At 37.7% G+C, this 24,116-nt stretch overlaps 1 protein-coding gene across 4 annotated transcripts in view; it reads left to right on the top strand.

Annotated features, from left to right (window-relative positions):
* The window catches only part of PARPBP (PARP1 binding protein), a 57,393-nt gene that overhangs the window by 900 nt on the left and 32,377 nt on the right, over positions 1–24,116 (top strand). For all 4 annotated transcript variants that reach the window (XM_080392703.1, XM_080392700.1, XM_080392702.1 and 1 more), the window contains exons 2-6: positions 494–646; positions 10,322–10,552; positions 12,264–12,374; positions 13,746–13,916; positions 17,989–18,143. In XM_080392703.1, the coding sequence (XP_080248829.1) occupies positions 497–646; positions 10,322–10,552; positions 12,264–12,374; positions 13,746–13,916; positions 17,989–18,143 (818 nt within the window). In that variant the 5' untranslated portion in view covers positions 494–496. The remainder of the gene's footprint in view (positions 1–493; positions 647–10,321; positions 10,553–12,263; positions 12,375–13,745; positions 13,917–17,988; positions 18,144–24,116) is intronic.

The following is a 24,116-nucleotide window of genomic DNA, read 5'->3' on the forward strand; positions in this document are numbered from 1 at the left end:
CGGAATGGAGAAAAAGACTACATGGGTAATAAAAGCATTTAGAGATGTTTTTGGTAGTAAGTCTTAGAAATGTTAAATGTGTTTCCAGGTTTAAAACTTTTGGATAGACACCAGCCTGGATGTATAGAGAATGTAGGTAGTATAGAAGGTGCTCTCTGGGGCATTCAGACTGGCTGCTTTCAGCAACAAAAGGCTATCATGTTTATGATAATGGCTATTTTTTTACGTTGGTATAATGTACAAGGCAAGTAAGGAGTCTTCATGAAGACCTGCCAGTCATAAGCACTTTTAAACCCTTATCTTCATGCCTGCTGTGTTGTAGCAAGCGTCACCAGACTTTTGGTTTAGTGGGAAGAGTTTATTGTAGGAACTTGATTTGCAAGAAGATGCAACAGGATTTGCACAGCTCTTTGGAAGCTGAAGACATGCATAGACCTCTTGCATAGCTATAGTAATTTTCATTTCTCTTAATTATTTCCATCTTCTATTCTAGACAATGATTGCTTTCCAGCAAAAAATTTTAAACGGGATCAAGTGTTTCAGAAGACAATGGGTTTTATTTTCAAACTCTGAAAGGACTACTGTATGTGGAGCAGACTACATGCTGATGGCGTTACAACTGTCGATGGCTGAAGTCAATAAACAGGTTAGCATTCATTCAGTAACTTCTTGGGACTTGGTACATCTTGAACTTTGTTCACTTCCTGGACTTCTTGCTTAGGCACCTACCTGAAATGGCTGTTTTGGTCACTTTGTTGTTGATTTAACTGAGGGTCAGATGCAGCAAGGCACTAAAATTAGTATAATTAAGCATACTGTTGAATAAGGGCTTAGAAAAAGAACAACAAGACAAATGGGAGGATGGAAGTTTTCTAAGTGTATATATGAGTTTAAAACTTTTAATATTAAATACTAGTGTATTTTTTTCCTGATCATGTAACTTCTTTTTATTTCCATCATATGTTTCTTCTATGCTGTAGATGAGGGTGGGAGAACTATGGCATTTGGGATGCATCTTTTTTCTGAGTGCTCCAAAAACGCTTTGGAATGACATGACAGTATGCATACATAACTGATTTGGTATAAGCTGCATGAGTTGTGCTTGTAGAAGTCTGTTCTTGGCTGCTGTTTTTCCTAAGGCTCATCAGATGAAGACCTATACATACAAGTTGGAGCATGCTCCCAGTACCAGTAGGAAATACATGGCCGCCTTTGCATGTGTACAAGAAGTATCTGTCAAAAGACAAATGGGAGATGTAACTTTTAAGAGCCTCCGTAAGAAGTACTGTGGCTTGTCACAGCTGGAAGGTTGGGCATTAGCAGTCATATGAAACATACCGAAAACTGATGCAACATACAGTCAGGCCTTTGCATGTGTCTCATCTAATGAGAACAATTGCAATAGTCACTTTAATAATCTAAAGATATCTTTTTAGGTCAATAATCTTAATTACTGATGAAAACAAATTACTGTTGTTGGAAGACTTACCCAAATGTTGCATATTAAATTAAACATGTAGTACAAATCTTTAGTTTAAAAAAAACCCAACCAAACACAACACAAACAACAAAAACAACCCCTCAAACCAACAAAGAACCCCAAACAAACAGAAAACCTGCTTCACTTTGTGCACTTCTAGGTGCAGTATATTCTTTAAAAAAATTACCACTTGTACTGGAAGAAGCTTATGTCTTGGAAGAAATATTTCTAGAACACTCTTTAACCTAACTAAATTAATCACCAGAAAATGTTTTGTAGTCTAAAATGTGCAGAATGGGGGTATCTGTTGTCTGAACATTAAATGTAACACTGGTCAATTCATCCCCACTAAAAAAAATAAAATGTTACAGCAGAAATATTAGAATCCCAAGATTCTACATTTGTACTTCATAGAATGCAATATATTCCAGTCAGGATTCAAGTGTCTTCACAGTACTTGTGTAGGTAAAACTAGAAAATTATTGCACATCAAAAGAAACTCTAAAATAAGTGATAAAAGACAATAGTGTAAAACTACCTGTGGAGGCAATCACTGTTTGTCGTGTTTGGTGTGACTCTCCATTGAGAATCACAAACATTTTTCCAAAGCTAACTCGGGGGACTAGAACTTGTTATTCTGCTGGATGCCAAAAATTGCAGACATGGTAAAGATGATATTTTTATGGTTCATTGTTATTTCCTTCCTAACAGCTTATAAAAAGCTCTTTCCTTCCCCTAGAAGTAACTAGTTCATTCTGCTTTCTCCTTTTTTCTTCTCTAGCAAGCAGTCCTCCCCTCTATAAGTATCTTTTCTCTCAGATATGATCGAAAAAAAATTCAAACAATTAAAATTTGAAATATAATGCTTTTACTTCAAATCTGAAGGACCAAGTGCTCAAAACCTAATTTGCTTTTTCTGATTATACTAGTTGGTCTGATAAGACAAATTAACAGTATGTATAAACCTTGTCTGCCATATGTGGATTAAAACTTTTCCAGCATTTGCATGTGCTGCCTCTGAAATCCAGTTTCTTCAGTTGGATGTCCATTTTGGTGTTTATAGTGTTAAATATGGCTGTTTTATTTGGTTCAGTGCTGAAATATCAAACTAAGATGCAGAGTATTATTGTTGTAGGGCATGTGTTTTGCTGATTGACTGGATACCAAGCAAAAATGAATTCCAAATCAAATATAAGAATAAACACAGTTTATTATATTACAATATAATAAAGGAAAATAGTATGCAATATGATAGAAGGAAACAGTACTAGTTATTATGCCCAATATGATGAAAGAGCAATAGGAGCGAAACATCAAATCCTTACTACAAAAGGATCTTTAATAAGAAAAGGATACATCACCAGTTACCACCTTAATATCATCCAAGCCCACACTTCGGCTGGGAAGCCCAGTTGCAGCTGGCACCAGGAGTCTCATGGTAACTGGGAAAATTCCTACACTGTGTGTCCATCTGTAGGTGAGGCTTCTGCCCCAGTCCTGGAGCTTGCCCACCTTTATACTCAGTGAAAAACAAAAATAGTTTACACACCTATGTATGTAAACTTTTAAGTTTAGGCTAAGCGCAGGCGTGCAGTATTTTGTGATTTGTAAGGTTCACACGTGCCAGGGATGTTGGCCCAATGCCCGAATGTGGTGATGTTACCATTGTGACACAGCTGCACACAATACTTGTTGTCTCGATGGTTCTGCTCATCTCTTGCTTGTTCGTGGGGCTCAGGGCAAACACCACCTGCTCCTTAAAGATATCCTTGAGCTCCCTGAGCTCACTGTCCAAGTTAAATGATTCCTAATTAAAGACAAAGACTTTTTCATAAGCAGTAATCAATTTAATAAATTTTCACCATGTTATGTCCCTTGTTAGATCTCTCATTTAAGTACAATAATTTCATATTGTTAACATAACACCCATGGAATAGAAGTCTATTATGATGAAGTAAGTTACTGCATGAAAAATAACTGTGCTAACATGCTTTTGACTCACTGGGTTGAAAAAAACCCTAAGCTACCACAAACAACAAACCCCTATTCTCTTTCTTTAGGAACCTGGACTGTTGTGATGGTATTGGTGTTTTAATGTTATCTGTATCAGCAGTAAAAATGAAAAATAACAAAGCTTTTTTTGAGAAATCCAGAAAAGTTTCAAAGTCTTCTAACTTACTAGTCTTAAATTTCACCAAAAATAAGGGTAGCAAGCAGTGTGATAAACACTGATCAAATAGCGGGGATAAAAGGAAAAAAATCATATGCTTTGAATTCCTCTGAAAATACTTTGTGTTGTAGCTATTAGGACAAATACTTACTTGTCATTTTCAGACCATGGCTGTTTTAGCTACTATTGGGGGAAAATGAGACATCATATAAAACTTCTTTTTTTTTCTCGAGTCTGTCCATTTAGATTCTTAGACTTGTCTTAAATATTTTGTAAATCTCTATTCTAGCACTGGGACTGTGAGACTGGAGGAAAAAGTGCTTCATTGTTGTTTTTAGAAATACATTTTCCCTTCAGAAATTTGTTTTTGTCTCTTTCTGATTCTGCATGAAATCAGCTTTGTGTGTGGTTAGTTCTACCCTGTGCTTCCATGACTACATTTTGTACACTGTCTGAAAAAATATGTTCTGTTGAGGTTCTTGCATTTCTTGAATTGTTTTCCCAAATAATCTTGTTTCTATGTTGACAAATAAAGAAAAATGCAAAGTTGCTTTACAGCCTTACTCCCTTAAATAGTTTTATCTGTCTTCCTTTTGGTAATGAGACTCCTACCAACTTTGTAGCAATTTTATATGATGTTGCTTGTAACATATGTAAGGGTGCTACCAAGAGGCATTGTCTTGGCTGTTCTTCAGTATAATTAATTTTTCACAGAATGGTTGATGTTGTAGGGGACCTCTGGAAGTTACCTTGTCCAACCTGTCTCCTCAAGCAGGGCCACATAATGCCAGTTGTCCAGGACCATGTGCAGATGGCTTTTGAGTATTTCCAAGAATGGAGACTCCACAACCTCCCTGAGCAGACTGTGCCAGTACTTAATCACCCTCACAGTAGAAGAGTGCTTCCTAATGTTCAGCGGGAACCTCCTGTGTTTCGTTCTGTTTGTACCCAGCGTCTCTGGGCTTGCCACTGAGCACCTTAAAAAAGAGCCTGGCTCCATCCTCTTTGTACCCTCTCTCTAGATATTTATATACATTGATTACATCCTCCCTGGGCATTCTCTTTTCCAGCCTAAATGACCCCAACTTTCTTAGCCTTTCCTCATACGTGAGATGCTTCTGTCCCTTAATCTTTGTGGGTGATTCTCTGGACTTTGTACTCTCTCCAGTATGTCAGTATGTCTCCCTTGTACTGAGGAGCCCAGAACTGGACACAGTATTCCGATGTGATCTCACTAGTGCTGAGTAGCCTTCTCTACAAGGGACAGGCTCTTTTTTGAGGAAAAAAACCCCAACCAAACATTGAAATTTTATAGAAGAAAGGTTGAAGTAATGCATATTTAATTGCATTTTTTAAAAGCAAATGATGCCCTGAGACTGTTCTGCTGTCTTTCCCTATACCCTGTGTAACCAAAGCATCAGTAGTTACTGTTTCTAGTGTTTTTGGGTTGCTTAACAGCTGGAGTAGTTTTAAGTGTGTTAAACTGTTGCTACTTAAATCTTGAGGCACCCTCTTTAGTTTTTTGATAAGGCTTCCTCTTCTCCCTGCCTCCCTTTCTTCTCTATAGTATTACATGCTTCTGTTTTGAGGGGTGGAAGGGGAAGCAAGAATGTGGTGTAGGGATCTTGTTTTGTTTTGTTTTTTTAACCAAGTGTGCTACATTTTCTGTCTTGTTTTTATTACTGCTATAGTTGATAGTGTTAACTTTAGAAAGTAGGAGTTTGTTGCTTGGATGAGTACAGTTTTTACTTTGTCTGTTTCAGGATCTTATTGTTGCAACTACTAACTCTTCTACTCACCCTACTGTAGCTCTCCAGACCTCATTAAACTGAGCATACTTCTATTCTCTTTGATCCTGGTACTTTTCCCCTTGACACCCCACACTGTTGCTTGCCCCTGCCCCACCAAAAAAAGGTGTTCAGTCCCAAACAGTTATCCATGCAAGGTATACTGGCATTTCTCCAAGCTTGGGATATTGGCCTGTATCTTCACTGGCTTTGCTTCTGGCAGATTGCAATATGATAAATATGTCTATTCGCTTGCACATGTATGAACCACCTTCTAAATCTGTGCACGGCACTATCAGCATTCACTGGAGTGGGAAACTTATTAAAAATGCTGCTTTAAAATACTTTAGTGTGCTTTATATACCACAGTTTGGGAACTTATGTCTTGTGTGAAAGTGTACAGAAGCAAGCAAGGCTCAGTAGGACCAGAAGTGACAAGACTGCAGAATCACACAGCTTGAGGGCAATACCAGACAACAATACTGCATTTCAGGAGTATGCCTGAAAATAATAGAACTAGAGACAACACTTGTGTGGAGGTTAAGCATGGCGTCTTGAACACACATATTCCAAAAATGGGCAGTGACCATTTGTTTGAGAAGGGCAGGAAAGAATGTTATATTGCTGACATACACGTGACTTCATGTTTTTTAAAACAATTTTCTGTCAAAATGGAAGCTGCTTGGCTGTGTGGTTAGCCCTAGAAAGCTTGCAGTACTTACAAAATACTAAAATATGTTGACTGTAGGCATTAAATGTTGCTGCTGGATTTCAGACTTTTTAAAGCAAGAGTCCAAGGAAACTTAGAATACTGCACTAACAAGAAGTGAAAGTGCTTCATAATACTTCATTGTTTCTATGCCTATGAAACACAATACTTGCAACATCATGGAATGAAAGTATGGAACTTTTTTAACTTCCTTAAGGTATTAGCTAGTTGGTACATGCTTACTGAAACACCAATATTTTTTAAAATTAATTTTAAAACCAGAGATTCTTGACAAATTGACTCTATAATTAATGGAATAAACTGTCATAGTGAGCACTTGATCATGAAGGTTAATATCTGGAGTGCGGTTTTACTTGGATTTAAAATATTTTTGCAGCACTAGTATAAATTTTGTGAATTTCTGCAGGTCCTTGGTCTGATGAGGAAAGGTTTTGATTTATTAGATATCATATTGAAGTTGTACTTTAACTTGGTAGTTCTGGAGAATTTTGTTTCAAAACAAAGTGAGAAAACTTTTTAATCTTTTTTTTTTTTTTATTCAACGTACTGCTGTTTTGGTATGTTTAAACTGGATTATAATATGATTACATGTTTAATTTTTTGAGGTCTGAAATGGAAAATAAGTGCTTTTCAGAAAACATGTATGCCATTTTAATATTGTGGTAATCTGTGGGATAGCAGGCAAGTTCATAGTGCTGAATTATTGTAGCCCATGCACAAACTAGAAGGCAAAAAAGTGCTCTAAAAATAATATCTGTGAGTACTCTTTTGTTTTCACTCCTAGTTCTCTGCTTAGGCAATATCGAAGGAGTTGACTTTCAGGACTTTGGAATTGTATATTTAACCAGGTCTATTGGGAAAGTTGTGCTAAGTATGCTGGAACAACTTAAATTATTACAATTGCTGCTGACCTGTTGGCGTATTTAGTTTTGTATTCAGTTGCTAATGGTGTTAGTAAGTAATCACTTTTATGCAGATTAAAGTTGCTTAATGTTAAAACATGAAATAAAACCTTGGGGCTAGATGGGAGTTATCTGCCATTATTGATGTAGCAAAGCAAAGCTTGTCACTCAGTCGCAGGACATTTATGTCATGTTACATGACTGTATAATACAGCTCTTTTTTTTTTTTTTTTTTTTTGCTGTCATATGCTTTAGGTACCGGTAGCATGAACTCAGTTTCCTTAGTGAAAACTGGAAAATTTGCTACAGATGCAAAATTGCTTGTTGCATGTGTTCTGAGGTCTAACTCAAATAGAAGGACCTTAGCTGAAAAAGTAAGGGTACGAAGTAGGGACTAGTCCGTAGATCAGAGCTGAGTGTTGACAAAAATAGTAGTTGTGAAATGATGCCAAAATGGCAGAGTAACTGCTCAGAGACGGATTTTTGTCTTTAAGCAGCAAAGGTATTTATTTCATGCCAAATTGGGGAGCTAGCCAATTCACATTGGACAAACTAGCTCCAAAGTTTTCAGTGAAAAGTTAGGTATTTTAAAAAGTTTGTGAGAGGTTACAACATCTTTACATACATATTCATTTGATTTTGACACGTAATCATTCTATTCATAATAAGTGGGATGTAGGTAGAGTAAGCCTTTCAACTTCCTTTGTTCAACAATTTCCTGACTCATGGTCTCCTTATCTCTTTCAGGTGCCCACCTTATCTTTTCTAATTATTCAGAGCACATTCCTTTACTTTATCTTCAGTGGTACATTCCTTTAATTTTGTTAGTGGAACCTTTCCTTATTCAGAGTACTTTTCAGAGTACATTCTTTACTCAACACAAACAGAGCATCACCCAGAGCATTGTACCAAGCTCATTCTGACTAATCTTTTTAAGACCTTGCTCTGTTTCAGAGGAGAGGTAAGAGCAAGTCGTAAGGAAGCTGCAAGATTACAGGAGAAAGAGGAAGTGGTGGTGGGCAAGTTGACGCTGGGAGGTTTTAGAGTATGGTAGTATGGAAAGGACTGCAATAAACATGGCTATGAGAAAACAGATTGTGGCGGATGTTGAGTAAGACATCAAGATTTGGGAGCAAGGCGAAAACAGGCACAGGATATAATGAGGTATGGGTGTGTAAGGGAGATCAGCATCTCTTAGGCAGAATTTTGGCAAGGCAGAGAACAGTACAGTAGTGCAAGTCCAGGGGCAGTGGTCAAGAGATAAAAAAACAGGTTAACAATTGAATAAAGGACCAGATTCTGAATTGGAGAGGCCAGGAATATGTATGTAATCCTGCATCCCAGACACTGTGTTTTGTCTCTGCAGTCTTTAGCTCAATCTAATCAGTAGCAGAATTCTATGTTAGCATGTATTTTCACTTATATAAGTTGCATCTTAATGGAATTCTTCCTGTGCATAGCTTGGTTTACACAGATTGAAACTGATTTTTCTGGCTTCTTCAGTGTTGCAGTCTTTGACCACTGACAATACACTCATCTCCTTTGTTGGCAGCCACAAGAGACAGGCTCAGGTTTCTTGCAGTTCCTTGTTACACCTGTGCTGAACTGGAAGACTTAAAACCTCTGATGCTCAGTGAGCTGATTCCCTCTACCCCTTCCTCACAAGCGTGAATCACTTGGTTTAAAAAATAACAATACTTTGCTATAGGGCTATGTATTGTACCTAATTATTTCTTGCTCAAGAGTTCAACAGTAACTGCTCTCTCCTCTAGTTTCTTACTGATACAACTGGATGGTTAGCTGCCTTGCATTCAGTAACATCACTTGGTCTGTGACTCGAGTAACAAGGTTTTGTTGCTTACTTGGCTTGTTTTTTAAATTCCTCTGAATTTGAACTCCACTGTCTGTTCGTATCTGTGGTGATGCTTTCACCTTTTTGTTTGCCATTCGTGCCCTGCTGCCATACTTATAAACTTCAGCCATGCCAGTTTTGTTAAAACCTATGGTTCTTTAGTTACTTCTCCTTCATAAATGAGATGCCATGTAGCATTATGGACTGCATACATTCTCTTTTCCTTAGTCTCTTCTGTTCTCCCATGTAGAGATAACTTTTAAAGAAAAGTTTATTCTTTTTTTACCCTTTAGTTTAGAACTGCACAAGAAAACTGCAAGCTTATTGCTTCACTCTTCTAACTAGTTAGGCACGATTACTTAATAAACCTCTGCCTAAAAGTGTAGTAATAGCAGATGCCCCCACTGTAAATCTTTTGAAAAAAATTATGAACTAGTATGTAAATTAAACCTTTAGTCATTAGTTTTATACATTTTCTGCTTCTGTCCACCAAAGGTCAACAGAGCATTCCTCTCAAGAGTTGGAAAGAAAAGAGGGACTTTAACTGTGTTACAAGCCTCTTAAGTTTGTAATAAATTTTAATTTTCTTTTTTTTTTGCCTAGAATAGGAAAAGGTTCTCCAGTTGCAAAGAAAATGCTTAGGTTTTTTTGCTACCCATGTATTTGTTGTCATGTACCCCCTTTATCTGCTCTTTTAATTTAACTCTTTGTTAATCTCTAATTCTTGATAAATTTCCGATAAACTGTAAAAATTTTTTTTTCCATTTTGGAGGTTGGGGAGAAGGCAGAGGGGTATATGGAATGTAATCTAATAATTTTGACAGGGAGAGTGGCCAGAAGCTGGGTATAAGATTCTGGCCTATACCGTCCAGTTAATGTTAGTCAAGGTCCTAGTAATGGATAGGTGTGCATTGTTTTAATGTATTTGTTAGTAACACTATCAGTGTTATGATAAAGTGTAACTATACTAACAAAGGAAAAGCAGGTTTGGGTTTTTTTTTTTTTTGGCATAGCATGTATTTTCCCAGATGACTGCTTGAAGCAAGGTAATAGAGCTATATCTACTGCCTTTGGGATGTAAATGCCTGCCACACTGAAAACTATTTCTGCAAATAACTTTATGTAAGCTGCAGTCCTGTAAAAAAGTCAATGTTTTTTCTTATGAGTGAAGTTCAAGGTACATACCTGGTATCAGGAACAAATACTGCATGTAACAATACTCAACTGTAAAGGCAAGGCACTGGAAGAACTTCAAGTAAGACTTTGTTTATAATAAATATTTAGATTGTAAGAGGTTTATTTTTTGAAATGCATCTTTTTTTAAAAGTTAGTTTTAAACCTATGCTGAATACTTTTTTATTTATAACCAATACTATTTTTGCATTTTTCTGTTTTATTAGCACCATGGAGATTTCACAGTATCACTTAGTGACGTGTTGGAAACTTGGAAGTATTTTTTACATGACAAACTGGGATTATCATACAAAAACATGAAAGAACCTGAAAATTATGCTGACGTAAAAAAAGCCTATCATGCCTTCTTAGAAAGAAGCAATATGTTAGATCTAATAGACATATGTCAGAAATGCTGTGGTCTTGGACTTGTATCTGAAGATGAAAGCATAGCTCCTGTAAGTATTTTGTTTGCTTGATCTCTTATATTGTTCTGACATAATTTTTATTCCAGTTATGGATTTATGACACTTCTAAATATAAGCAGGAGCTCCGAATTATTCACAAGTTACTTTGCTCTTCTATTGGGGAAGCAATGACTTTAAATTACTAAATCTTTTAAAGAGATCTTAAGTTTACTCAAAATTATTTCTTTCTGTTTTCCTGCTAAATGGGTGGGTCCCACAGCTCTTCTATAAGTATACCACACTTTGCCAGAAATGGAACTGAAAAATGAACTGTAGAGATTTGGTAAGACTGGAACAAAGCTTAGTGATTAACATGTGTCATGGAGTTCTGGTTGTATGTTGATATGCAGTCAAAATATTTTTGATGATCATCACCTTAAAAATACCACTCACTTAACAGCAGAAACTACCCTATACTACATATAGTTCCATTTTAGATTTTTCCAGAAAAGATTCCACTTCAGCCAGTCTGCAGTACTATTGCAGTTTATTGCATCTTCGGATGTTCTTATGACACTGCATGTGAGGCTATACTCTAGAGAAGTTTTTGTGTGTATTCCACTCTTACTCTAATAAAAGTATAAAAAATGAATTTGATTAATCTCTGTTATTGAATAAAAATATATGTAAGTAGCAATTAAGACAAGTTTGAAAAACAAACATTCCGCATGATTTTATTTGATCCTGTGCTTCTAGAGCATAGAAAAGTCAAAGGACAGAGGATATTGATACTGAAAAAGTTAATGAATGTTGGATTTAGATGCATATACTTCTAGTTTGTAATGAGAATTAGAGAGTAGTTGTTTGCTTTTACTGCCTGCTCTCAGCATTGCAGACTTAAATTATGTTTATTTAATCTTCATTTGATATATGTTTAATTAGATGGCCATTGTAATATGAGGGAAGATATGCCAGTTACTGAACATTAATTGGACTGAGGTATATTATGAATGTGCCATGAGTTATTAGTTACAGCACGATTAAAACTGTTTACCTTCCAGGCCTAGTAAGAATAGCTTTCTTCACGAAAAAGTGGTCAAATATCACTAACAGGTTGCCCAGAGAACATGTGGAATCTTGTCTTTGGAGATATTAAAAACTTAGCTCACTCAACATGTCACTGAGCAACCTGGTCAAACTGGTCCCGCTTCAAGCATGGGTTTGTACTAGGTGATCCCTATAGGTCCCTTTTAACCTAAATTATTGTATGATTCTGTGACAAGTATGCTTGTAACCAGCTTGTCTACTTCCTTAAAGGTTCAGAGAACCTACATTCAAAGCACTCATGTGATTATTAAACACAAAAAAAGATTACAAGGAGAACTGAAGCACAGGAGAAAGGCATGGAAACTGCGATTTTGGGGTTTCTTTTCTTCCTGTTTTCATAGGGAAGGTAGAGAACTCTGGTAGGTTAAAGAGCTCTCCCTGACGACGGTATAACATATTAGATGTTCTCCAAAACATAAGCAGCCACTTTTAGTGTGAGTGTATTAGGTAACTGTTTGAGATACCTTTTCTAAGATAGTTTGACCCTTACACCTCTTTTCTCTGCTAAAGACTGTAAACCAAAAGTAGGTCATGAGGTCTGTGTTAACTCAAAACAGTAGTAAACTGGCAGTGACATAGTTTCACCTGGTTGTAATACTACTTTTGCTTTCTAGTCATCTTCATATTTAAGTTTATTCTGATCTTTTTACTACAGGCTCAACTGTTGGAATTTATTTCTGGCATACAGAATGCACAAGAAAATAATGTTTCTGTTCCTTCTACTCCTCCCACACCGGTCAACAGACAGGGCCAGGAGAATGTGAAGGTAAAAATTATTTCTATCTCTTTTGTAATGTTCCATATATATTGAAGACAGTCCTTCTGTGAAGCAGGCATTTGCTGTAGACTTAATCTGCCTTGAATCACCAGGGAATAAATTTTTCTACAAGTCAACCATCACTAAAACATTGTCTTGACTAAGAGTTAAATGATTTGCCCCGTGCTACAAAGTAAAGTTGTAGGTGAAGTAAACTACTTTGATTTCACTTTGTTAGCTCGTTCTCCCTTACAGAAGAAATCTGAATACCCACTGCAGTGTTAGCTGTAGCAAAGGAAACAAGGTTTGTCTGTCACAGTAGAGGACTTGAGAACTTTCTGGAATACTGGATTTTTTCCTTTTACCCTTTTAACCCTTAAAACAAGAATCTCAGAATACTCTATAACAATGCTTAAAATGCTGGCACTTCAGTAATTTCCAAACTTGCTTTTCTCATAGGTGGCAATTTCAATTCAATATGTGGGTACAATTCAAAATATTTCTGAACAAGAAAATATTTTCTGAACTGAGGTTCTCCCCTAGATAGTACTTCTTCTACCACTAACATAATGGCTTTCTTGCTGCTCTGACTTGTGTAGTAAAAATACTCCTTCCTTTTTTTTCCTTGTCTATCTTTTCACTGTCACACATATATGTTTGGTTTGTTTACTGCCTAGATTTTTGTTGTATACATCCTGTTGAATAAGGAGGAAATTCCATAGAAAAAATAGGTCTTCTCATTATCTTTCCTTTTGTTCATGGCCTTTTCTTCATCTTTTCTTTGCTTGTGACAAAACTGTAAATTCTTCAGTTCTGGGACCGTTGTTCTTACAGGGTCCAGAACAGTGCTGCAATATAAGCATACAATGTTATGTTTTGGTTATGTGGGTGGATCTAGGCCACAATTTATGTCCAAACTCAATCAGTGGAGTTTCTGTGATTGACATCCCCTGGGAGCCAAGGCAAAAATTACTGAATCTTCTGCAGAGCTGGCAAGTTGTTTAAAATCTTAGCCTATTTGAGGTTAACGACAAATCCTTATGTGGTTTAATGGTGCTAGTATTTTACCTTGGGATAGAAAAGGAATATCCGAAGAGGTGTCCAAATAGAAATTGATAGCCAATTTTAATAGCTAGAGATCCAACCCTCAAATATTTTGTGAATATTCAAGCACACTATATGTAACTTTAACATAGTAATCATACCTGCTTTTGTCAATGCTTCCAGAATCCCCATACATGAAGTAACGTTTTGAAATTATGCAAGGTGAAATTCTTACTCTTTCCAAAAATCGTGTCAGTACATACCTAAATATATTTTAAAAAAACCACCATAATTCAGCAGCAGGATGACCAATTTGTGTGATGCTTTCTTATACAGGTGACAGGCCTAGCAAAGAAGTGTGTTTGTTCATATTTAAGCTTGTTGGTGAATTCTAAGGATGATCTGGCATTGGCTCGTATTTTAAATGTTCCTGACAGAGGACTTGGTAGAGATGCCTTCACTAACCTAAAACATGCCTCACAGAAGAGCGAAATGTCTATTTTCTTGGTAAGTGTATGTCCTGGTTTTGTCTGGGATAGAGTTATTTTTTTTTTCCCAGTAGCTGGCACAGTTCTGTGTTTTGGATTTACTATGAGAATAATGTTGATAACACACTGATGTTTTGGTTATTGCTGAATAGTGCTTACTATTAAGTCAAAGACTTCTCAGTTTCCCATGCTCTGCCAGTGAGGAGGTGCACAAGAAGCTGGGGGGAGCAGAATCCAGCTGACCCAAACTAGCCAAAGGGATATTCCATACCACAGGATATCATGCTCAGTATATAAACTGGGGAGAGTTGGCTGGGAGGGGCTGATCGCTGCTCAGGGACTGGCTGGGCATCGGTCAATGGGTGGTGAGCAGTTGTATTGTGCATCAATTATTTTTCTTGAGTTTTATTCTTATATCTCCCTCTTTCCTTTTTATTACTATAATAATATTTTACTTCATTTCAATTATTAAACTTGTCTTATCTTTCTTATCTCAACCCATGAGTTTTACCTTTTTCTGATTCACCTCCCCACCCCACCAGGGTAGGAGGATTGAATGAGCTGCTTCATGATACTTAGTTGCTGGCTGGGGTTGAACCATAACAGTGTATCGAAGGAAACTTGCTGTAGACCAGAGTCAGTGTAATAGATCTATAAACACAAAATGTTGCTTTAATCTCATGTGCAAGACTGACGTTTGCAAGCCAAGTCAAATACCACCGTAAATGTGATTCCTAGGTTAAAAAGACACCACAGAGAATCTGTGTGAAGAAACAGGTGCTGGCTTGGTCATGAGATCTAATGATGCACAGAGGAACAACTGTGTGCATGAGTACCTCTAGAGCTCTAAAACATGATATAAAAACAGGCATCAAGACTGTTCATACCAAACAGTGAATGAAATCCTGAAAAAGTTCACTTTCTTAAAAAAAAATATATGGGGGTTTTATTATTGCTTTTAAAATTTTGAAGTCCTGGTAGACAGTGTGAAGTGAGGTCATGAATATTCATATCAAAGAAAAAAGGCAAAGGAAGGAAAAGATGGCATTAGACCAAATATCTCTGAAATCAGTCCTGGTGAGTTGACCCTGGCTGGACACCAGATGCCCACCAAAGCCATGCTATCACTCCCCTCCTCAGCTGGACAGGGGAAAGAAAATACAAAGAAAAGCTCATGTGTTGAAATGGGGACAGGGAGAGATCATCCACCAATTACTGTCACAGGCAAAAAAGACTCAACTTTGGGGGAAAAAAAATAAATTTAATTTATTACTAGTCAAATCAGAGTAGGATAATGAGAAATAAAACCAAATCTTAAAACACCTTCCCTCCCACCATACCCTTCTTCCCCAGCTTAACTTCACTTCCAGTTTTCTCTACCTCCTCCTTGCTAGTGGCACAGGGGAATGGAGAACAATGGTTGCAGTCTGTTCATCACATGTTCATTTTGCTGCTCCTTCCTCCTTGGGGGGAGAACTCCTCACACTCTTACCTGGCTCCAGCATAGAGTCCCTTCCACAGGAGGCAGTCTTCCCTGAACCTCTCCAGTGTGAGTCCTTCCCACAGGCTGCAGTTCTCCATAAACTGCTCCGGCGTGGGGCCCTTCCATGAGGTACAGTCCTCCAGGAACAGACTGCTCCAGTGTGAGCTTTTCTCTCTACAGGGCCACAGGTTCTGCCAGGAGTCTGCTCCAGTGTGGGCTTCCCATGGGGTCACAGCCTCTTTCAGGCATCTGTCTGCTCTGGTGTGGGGTCTTCCACAGGCTGCAGGTGGATATCGGCTTCACTGTTAACCTCCGTGGGGCTGCAGGGGCACAGCTGCCTCACCATGGTCTTCACTAAGGGCTGCAGGGGAATCTTTGCTCTGGTGCCTGGAGCATCTCTTGCCCTCCTCCTTCACTGACGCTGGTGTCTGCAGAGTTGTTCCTCTCACGTATTCTCACTCTCCTCTCCAGCTGCAGTTGTGCAGCTTTTGTTGGGCTTTTTTGCCTTTCTTAAAAATGTTATCACAGAGGTGCTAACCACTGTTGCTGATGGACTTGGCCTTGGCCAGAAGTGGGTCCATTTTGGAGCCAATTGGCATTGGCTCTGCCAGATGTGAGAGGCTGCTAGAAGGTTCCCCTAGAAGCCACCCCTGTAGCCCCCCTGCTAGCAAAACCTCACCATGCAAACCCAATATAGCAATGAGGTTGAGTTAAACAAACATCACAAAGCAGTATTAACAATAAGAAAGCCAAGCCATTAACAATGCATTACAATCTGATTAAGTTTTAAAGTGGTGTAAGTATTTTTGTTAAATAGTAAACCAGCATTTTTCTGTGCATTTGTTAAATTTGAGACATCTAGAATCTGAAGGATTTCTGTCTACAAATTGCTCTGAGAGCAACCTGGTGACAAAACCCTGCCTTGACATGCTCACTAAAAAAGAGGCCAAGGTTTCAAAGGGCGGTATTGCAGTTTTTTCAGCTTTCACTCAGAATTCGGGGAGGGTAATACTTTCCAGTCATTTGCAGCTTGATCAGCCTTGAAATACTCTTCAAAATGTCATTGATATGGGAGAGTCCTGCTCATTATTCTGAAAGGCACAGAGCTGGAAAAAACACCCTGAAGACAGTGGTATACTCTTCCCTCAATGCCCTTGTATGGGAATATAAGAAGCTTACAGCATTAATGTGCAGTGCTCACAGAGGTTAAAGAATCTGGTTTGGTATGTGAGGTGCATTTATGCTTACAGTAGTTATAATCAACACAGAGCCATCTCAAAAATACTTGGGATAAGATAAGTAAGAATTCTTTCTCCAAAGAACCACTATAGTCCCTCATATTCGAAATAATCAAATTTTGCATGCACAGTGGCCTCAGTCCAGACAACAGCAGACCAAGGAAAAGCAGTATGGGTATGTAAAAGTCACTGAAGAAGCTGCATTCTCAGATTTTTATGGTTGAATAAATGTGGAAAATTTATGAAATCTCAGTTCCAGGATTAATTATTTTGGCTCCTAATGTTCTGTTAACATTGTGTGTAAAAAAAAAAAAAAAAAAAAAAAAAGTATGTGTTTGGACTGGATTTATTACTTCTTCCTCAGAGTTGCCAGAGGGAAAACTTCTCTACCATGTAAAGAAGTCTTCTTTTCTGGCATCTGTGTTTTGCAGAAATCTTGCAAAGCTAGTATATTTCCCATTGGGAAGGCAGGGTCCTATGAACTGTACTTCATCCACAGGTAATCTTTAACAAAAAGGCAGGGATACTGACAGGTATACATTCTTTGCTACAGTAATCCCATTGTACTCTTTCCAGTCCTACAAGCTTTATGAGTTAGCTGTAAAGTCTGAAATTAAAACTTCTATGTAGAATTAATATTACTGAATCTGTGTTAAGCATATTGGATTGTTATCTTTCACCATTCTGAAGAACTACTAAGCTTTTTATTCTGACTGTTGCCTTAAAGTTTGAGGGGTTGTCATTTAAGGTTTTGGTACTGCTTTGGGACATCTCTTGTTTTCAGTGTCTTTATAGCATTTAAAAACATATGGAGACTTTCCAAATTGGGTACTTGTGATGATAGAAGCCTTAACTGTTGTATTTTTTCAGAAGCTTTGAATATACATTATTTTCATTTGCATCTCTGAAAACAGATACACTACTGAAGTCAACTTTTGCATTCTTATGTTAAAATTGTTCTTGGGTCACAGACAGCCCTCTGACTCCAAGACTAGTTTTTGAGGTCAGTACAAGCATTTAAACAGCAGTAACAATGAAAAAATTATATAAACTGTATAAAATGTTATATGAACATTTTTTTAAGCTGTTAAAAGGCCAATCTAGATATCAGATTAGCTGGGTCATTTTTGCTTTGACTTGTATGGGTTTTTTTATACTGCTGCACTATTAAAGTATTGATCTTGCAAATATTTATCATAAGATCTACAAAGCTTGCCATTAAGACTTATTCTTGATTGATTCCAGTTAAATTATTTCTGCTATCAACCAGCTGTTACACACTTTGAAAATCTGTAGGACAGGTTCACTTCAACCTGCGTACATTTCATGTATGTCTACAGTTTCATATCTCTGAATATTTCTCCTAATAGATGGCAACATCTTTTATCCGAACCGTAGAACTTGGAGGAAGAGGCTGTAAATCTTCATTATTTGATCCTTTAAGAGTCCATGTAAAGGGGCTTTCAAATCTTGTTAATTTTATTGACAAGCTGCAAGACATTGTTGGTGAAATCTTAAATCCAAGGTAATCCCCAATGTTATATTATTGTCTTGCTGAGCACCTGCTTTTGTTTTTTTTTTTTTTTTTTCTTGTGCATGTGTCTGGAGGAAAAGGAACAAAAGAAAATCTGATGATTTAATACTTCAGAGTAAATGTTTACACCTTAAACCTTATTACCCCAGCTGTTATTAAAATATTTATATTTTGTAAGCTTAGAAATTTTTGAGGTTATTCTTTCTATTAAATTTCTATCAAATCAATGTATGTATGGCTATTTGGTTAGTTCCCTACTTGTAAATGAACTTCCAAAGATTTCAGTCCTGTGAGTCTGGTAAGCACATAAACTGACACGTGCTTTGCTTTGTGCTCATTGAATACTTCCTTTTTGTCATTTTGTTGGATCTACCCTTATATAAAGGAGTTTTTATTGCTGCTGACAAATGGCAACTTTGGTTATTTAGCCTTTTTCTCTTCTCAACTACATAAGCGAAGCATAAGAATTATTTCTAAGTAAGGGTCTAGGGAAGTCACTGATTTTGAATGTTTTTGAAGACCTGAGATTAGTTTTTGGGCAAGCTTATAAACATGAGATTAGAGAGAAGTGTAAATGTAACACAGGAATTTGAATTGGTAAGTGCTGGCATTAGTACAGAGAGAAGAGCAATTTTCTTAAGCATTATAGAAGTTAGTAATTTTTTTCATTTATAATCAGTAATTTTTCTATACAAAACTGTAGAAAATCAGCTGTAATAGTTCTGTCCTTGATACTAAAGAGCCTTTTTTTAGTTTGAATTGAGTCTAATCGACACAGTTCAAAACAAAATGTTGTAAGCAAACCATAAGCATTATGTAAATTACCATTCAGATTACATTGAAGCTAGAAGTGGGAAGTATTTCTGAAGTTGTTTTGCAGTTTTTGTTTTACTTTTTAATTTTGCTTCTTTGTTCTTTCATTTCAACATCCTGGATGCCAGACACTTGCTGTCTGTGGTGGTGATTAAAAAAAAGTTTTGACTCTGCATCTAATGTATACTTTTTAAAATTTAAATCATATATGACACTGTACATTGATAAAAATGAGAGATGAAAAAGATTTATGTGCATGACCTTACCACTTAGGGTACAAATCCCGCTTTGTCAGGTATATACAGTTCATTAAAGTATAACATAAAATGATACATCTTATTAATTACCCTTCTGTTCAAGGCACGTGAGAAAAATCAGAGTGGGATCGTTGCTGTAACTTAGTAGTTTCTGCTTGGGAGAATTCCCTGGAGCTTGGAAATTCTTTTCAGCATTCAGCTGTTTATTCTGTTGCTTTCTGTGCTGTATCTGCTGTCCCATTTATTCTGGGATACAAATCTCATTAATGTCAGATTCTGGCATACTCATCAGATTGCATGTGTACATGTAGGTGTCATTGGTTGTATCATTGACCAACAATGGAAGCTAGCTGTACTGTGGTGTTTATAGTATCTTTTGTATTCTGTATGGACTTTACAACCTCACGATGTAAAACACTACTATTGTTTTTCTGTATGTATCTATATAGTAGCTCAGTGCTTACAGAAATAGAGTAAGCAGTTGGCTGTCTGAAAGAGTCTTCATTAGTATGCTAAAGTTCTGAAATATTTTAGGACTAGTAAAAAGCTTATGATCAAAACATTAGTAAACAAAAATGTATTTTTCTTAAGTGTCTGGTAAGCCATATGAGTGAGGACTATCTATATGCCCTGCCTGTGATGTGACAGTTGTTACGAATTGCAGAAGATGCAGTTTTACAGAAGAAACTTCTGTAGTTCTGTTACTACTGCACTCTAAAGACCAGAGGGGGAAAAAAGCAACAATGCAGCAAAAGATTTGGTTGCTTGGTTTTTAGAAGCCTGCTGGGAAATCTAAGAGCAAACTGGACAACCTGTCTGTGGTATTGCTGGTTCTCTGATGTAGAGATTTGCCAAGCTGCAAAAAACAGGTCTCAGTATTTGCTATGCCACAAGAAAAATGCAGTGGTTTTGGTTGTTTACTTAATGATTAGAAGTCTGTTATTTCAGTTAAATCTTGTTATAGTGGAGATCTTATGAAACTTGAACTTGCATAAAATGCAAAGTAGCCAAATAATTGCTGTGTCATTCTGAAATACATGTTGAAAAGAAGCTTTCTTCATCAACTGAAGTCAAGTTCCTTTGCTTTGGAAACCTAGAAACTGAATCGAAGATGTCGGACAGTGATGGGACACACTTAAGAATTTTTGAACATGGCAATACGGTGCAGCCAAGTATCTGCTAGTCTATGGAGAACAGCAAAAATGTGGTTTTCTTCCTCAAGTCATTTGGCTAACTAAGTGAACAGTAGATGAGATGAGGGAAGGGAAAGCTATCAAATAGAGTGGAAATCTAATGAAATGATAATGATTTGATTCAGATATGGCACAAAGTGTGAGCAGACCTGATAGCAGGAGAAATTAAAAGATACAATGAACTTCAGTAGTTTCAAGGTGTATTCACTGAGCAGATCGAACATTCTTACAAATCTCTGGGTTTTGAAATAGATAAGCTTGTCTTTCCTCATTCTGCAGTTTTTTGATTAGAAGAAATCACTAATCTTTCAAGAATCAGTATTGTGAACATTCCTTACAGTCTGGGGATGCCATAAGACTTGTAACCCTAAAACTATTTACAGATGCTGTACATATAAGACTTGAACAACGTTTATGCAGCCTGGATGTTCTATTTGTGCCTGTTTCTTGACAAGAAACATATCAATGTTGTATTTGTCAGTGAAGTGGATGATTATTACACACCTGAGGATCTGGAAACTCTTTTCTGTTGGTAGAAATTAAAATTGTCAGTACTAATCCATCATCCTGGAAATCCTTCTCTTTTAGGCCAGTCAATGCTTCTTGCATCTGGAAAGAACTTATTTCTGGAACGTCTGTTTTCAAGTTTGTAAAACATGTGTGACTTAAAATTGAATGATGAAAAGGGATTTGTCTTACTGGCTACTGCACTTGTTGGTTCATATAGGGTGTGTGTGTGTTTATATATACATACATATACTTTAAAAGGCCCCCCGATTTTGTAAAGTAGCAAAGTTGGTATATATGGACAGTAAATACTGTTCTTGAGTTGGGCCCTGACTTTGCTGTAAGCACTGAGCACTAGGTGACACTATTGTACAGCTCACATTACAGCTAACTTTAGATTTAAACAGCTACTATTGTCTCATTCAACACATTTGAGTGACTGTGATGCTTTGGAGTGGGTCTTCATTTCAGGTCTGTGCGCAGTCTTCTGTAGTCAACTGTAGAAGCTATACAGCTTGACTTGATTATCTGTGTGGAAAATGCTCTTTCTTACGTGTTTGGCTTTGTGAAACTGTGGTTACATCTGGATATGCAATAGCATTTTGGAAGAGAAAGCATATGAGACTGTCTAGTCCTGTGCTGAATGTTTGAGTTAATTGGGTAGTGTTCACACAGCATTGGAGTTTCGTGTTCTGAAGTTGCTGGAAAGTGTGCAAATGTGTGTAAGACATTGGCTGTATGACTCCTTAAACTTAGGATCACAGAGTAATTCAGGTTGGAACATCAGGAAGATTTTAGTTCAACATCCTGCTCAAAGGAAGTTCAGTTTTGGGGTCAGTCTAGGTTAGCTGGGGCTTTATACAGTCAAGCTTTGTGCAGTCTCCATCCTTGGAGGTTTTCAGTCTCCCTCTTGACAACCTGTTCCACTGCTTGAGTGTCCTTGTGTGTTTCCTGCCCCCCCCCCCCCCCCCCCCCCCCCCCCATATCCAGTTAGCACCTCTTTTGTTTCAATTTATGCTTCATGTCTCTTTTCCTTCCACTAACTGCCAACATGAACAGCCTGGCTCAATCTCATTGGTTTTCTTCTAGGTATTAGAAAACTGTTACTAGATCCCCCTGAAGCCTTCTCTGCTCCAGACTGGACAAGCTGTTCCCTTTTGCTTCTCACAGGGCCTGTCTCCCTGACCATCCTGGCAGCCCTTTGTTGTACTTGCTCTGTTTTATCAGTGTCTTTCCTGGACTGGGGGGCGGGGGGAGCAAAACTGGATGCAGTATTCTAAATTTGGTCCAAGTGCTGATTAGAGAGGGATAATCACGTTCCTTAGACTACTGGCTACGCTGCTGTTGGTGCAGCCAAGGGTACTGTTGACCTTCTTTGCTGCCAAGGGACAGTCCTCGTTCATGGTTAGCTTGCTGAACATGCACCAAGACTCTTGGGTTTTTTTACATAAAGCTGCTTCCCAGCCTGTATCATTGCAAGGGGTTATCCCTTTCCAAGACTTTGCATGTCCTGTTGAATTTCATGTGGTTGCTGTCAGCCTATTCCTCCCATCTGTTTAGGTATCTCTGCATGGCAGCTCTGCCCTCAAACATATTGACCATTCCATACCATGACCAATTCAGTATCATCTGCAAACTTGATGAGCATGTATATCACTGAGTCACTGGCAAAGATATTTAAAAGAAAAAACCCAATTTCCAGGATTGGCCCCTATGGTAGTCCATTTGTTACTGGCCTCTAGATACAGTGCAACACATTTAATACCTTCTGAGCCTGATCATCCAAACAGTTTTTAACTCATCTAGTTGTCCACCCATCCAGACTGTAACATCCAAACTTGTACATTGAGGGTATTTTCTGACAGTGTTGAAAGCCTTGCTACAGTCAAGGTAAATGGCACCCACCATTCTCTCCTGATCTGCAAAGCCAGTCATCCAGTCATTTTAGTGTAGGAAACAAACAGATCAATTAGGCATAATTTACAAATATATAATAAATCCATGTTTACAGTTACCAGCCAGCACCTAATCCTTCACATGCCCAGAAATGTTTTCTTAGAAGACTTTTCACATTATTTTCTCAAGGAAAAAACTGTCTTTTTGGCCTTTTTTTGCAAACATTTGCTTTTCTCCATTTGTCAGGGACCTTCCTGATCACAATGACTTGCCCTCCCACCCGCAGCTAGCAGTTCTCTGAAAACTGTCTCTAATCAGAGGCGTGGGAGACCATGTTGGTGAAGGCTGAGTCAAAGGCAGCATCAAGTACCTCAGTTTTATGTCTGTCCAGTGTTGCAAATTCTCCTGCCTTTAGCAAAGGTCCCTCCTTTTCAGCCTTTTGTTCAGCATATTAGTACACAAGCAGCAGATGAAGCTACTTTAACATTCCTTGTAAGTCTCAAGTCCAGCTGAGTTTTGGCTTTCCTGACAACATCCCTAAATGCCCAGGCAACGTTTCTAGATATTTCTTTGTAACCTGTCCCTTCTTTACCATCCCGTGTAAAGCCTTTTTTGCATTGAAACTCTGTTGTCAGTTCACTGTCTAGCCAAGCTGGTCTGATATTTTTACATGTTTTCCTGAGTATTGTGATGGACTGTTCTTGTGCTTTTAATATGCTGACATTAATAACATGTCAGCTTTCTTAACCTCTTTGTCATTTAGAACTTTCTCACATGGGTTTCCGTGGACCAGTTCACTGAATAAGCTGAAATCTGCTCTCCTAAAAAAACAGTCTGTACTCTATTTGCTTTCCTTGCTTCCCTCAGATCTTGAACTCCACTACTTCATGGTTGCTACAGCCAAGGTTGCCATTGATTTTTTTTTTTTATTATTATTATTATTTTTTCCCCTCTGTGTCCCTGACCAATTCTTCCTTGTTAGTGAATAGCAGACTCAGCTGTGTGTAACTCCATATGTCACTCATCCAGTATCCCTGATGCTCTCCAGAAATCTTGACTGCTTGCATCCCATTGTGATGTTCTTCCGACAGATGTTGGGGTGTCCTTTAAGCGTCGTGTAAAAACCAGGGTCTGTAATACAAAACCTGCTGAGAGTTGCTTTAAGTATGCTTTGCCCATTTCCTCATGTCTGTTGGGTTGCCTATAACAAATCCTTACCCTGATTCACCAGCTCTCAACGACCCTCTTGTGTCCAATAGAATCATAGAATGATTTGTGTTGGAAAGGACCTTAAAGAT

The sequence above is a fragment of the Falco punctatus genome (genome assembly GCF_963210335.1).
Source record: "Falco punctatus genome assembly, chromosome: 6".
Classification (NCBI taxonomy): domain Eukaryota; kingdom Metazoa; phylum Chordata; class Aves; order Falconiformes; family Falconidae; genus Falco; species Falco punctatus.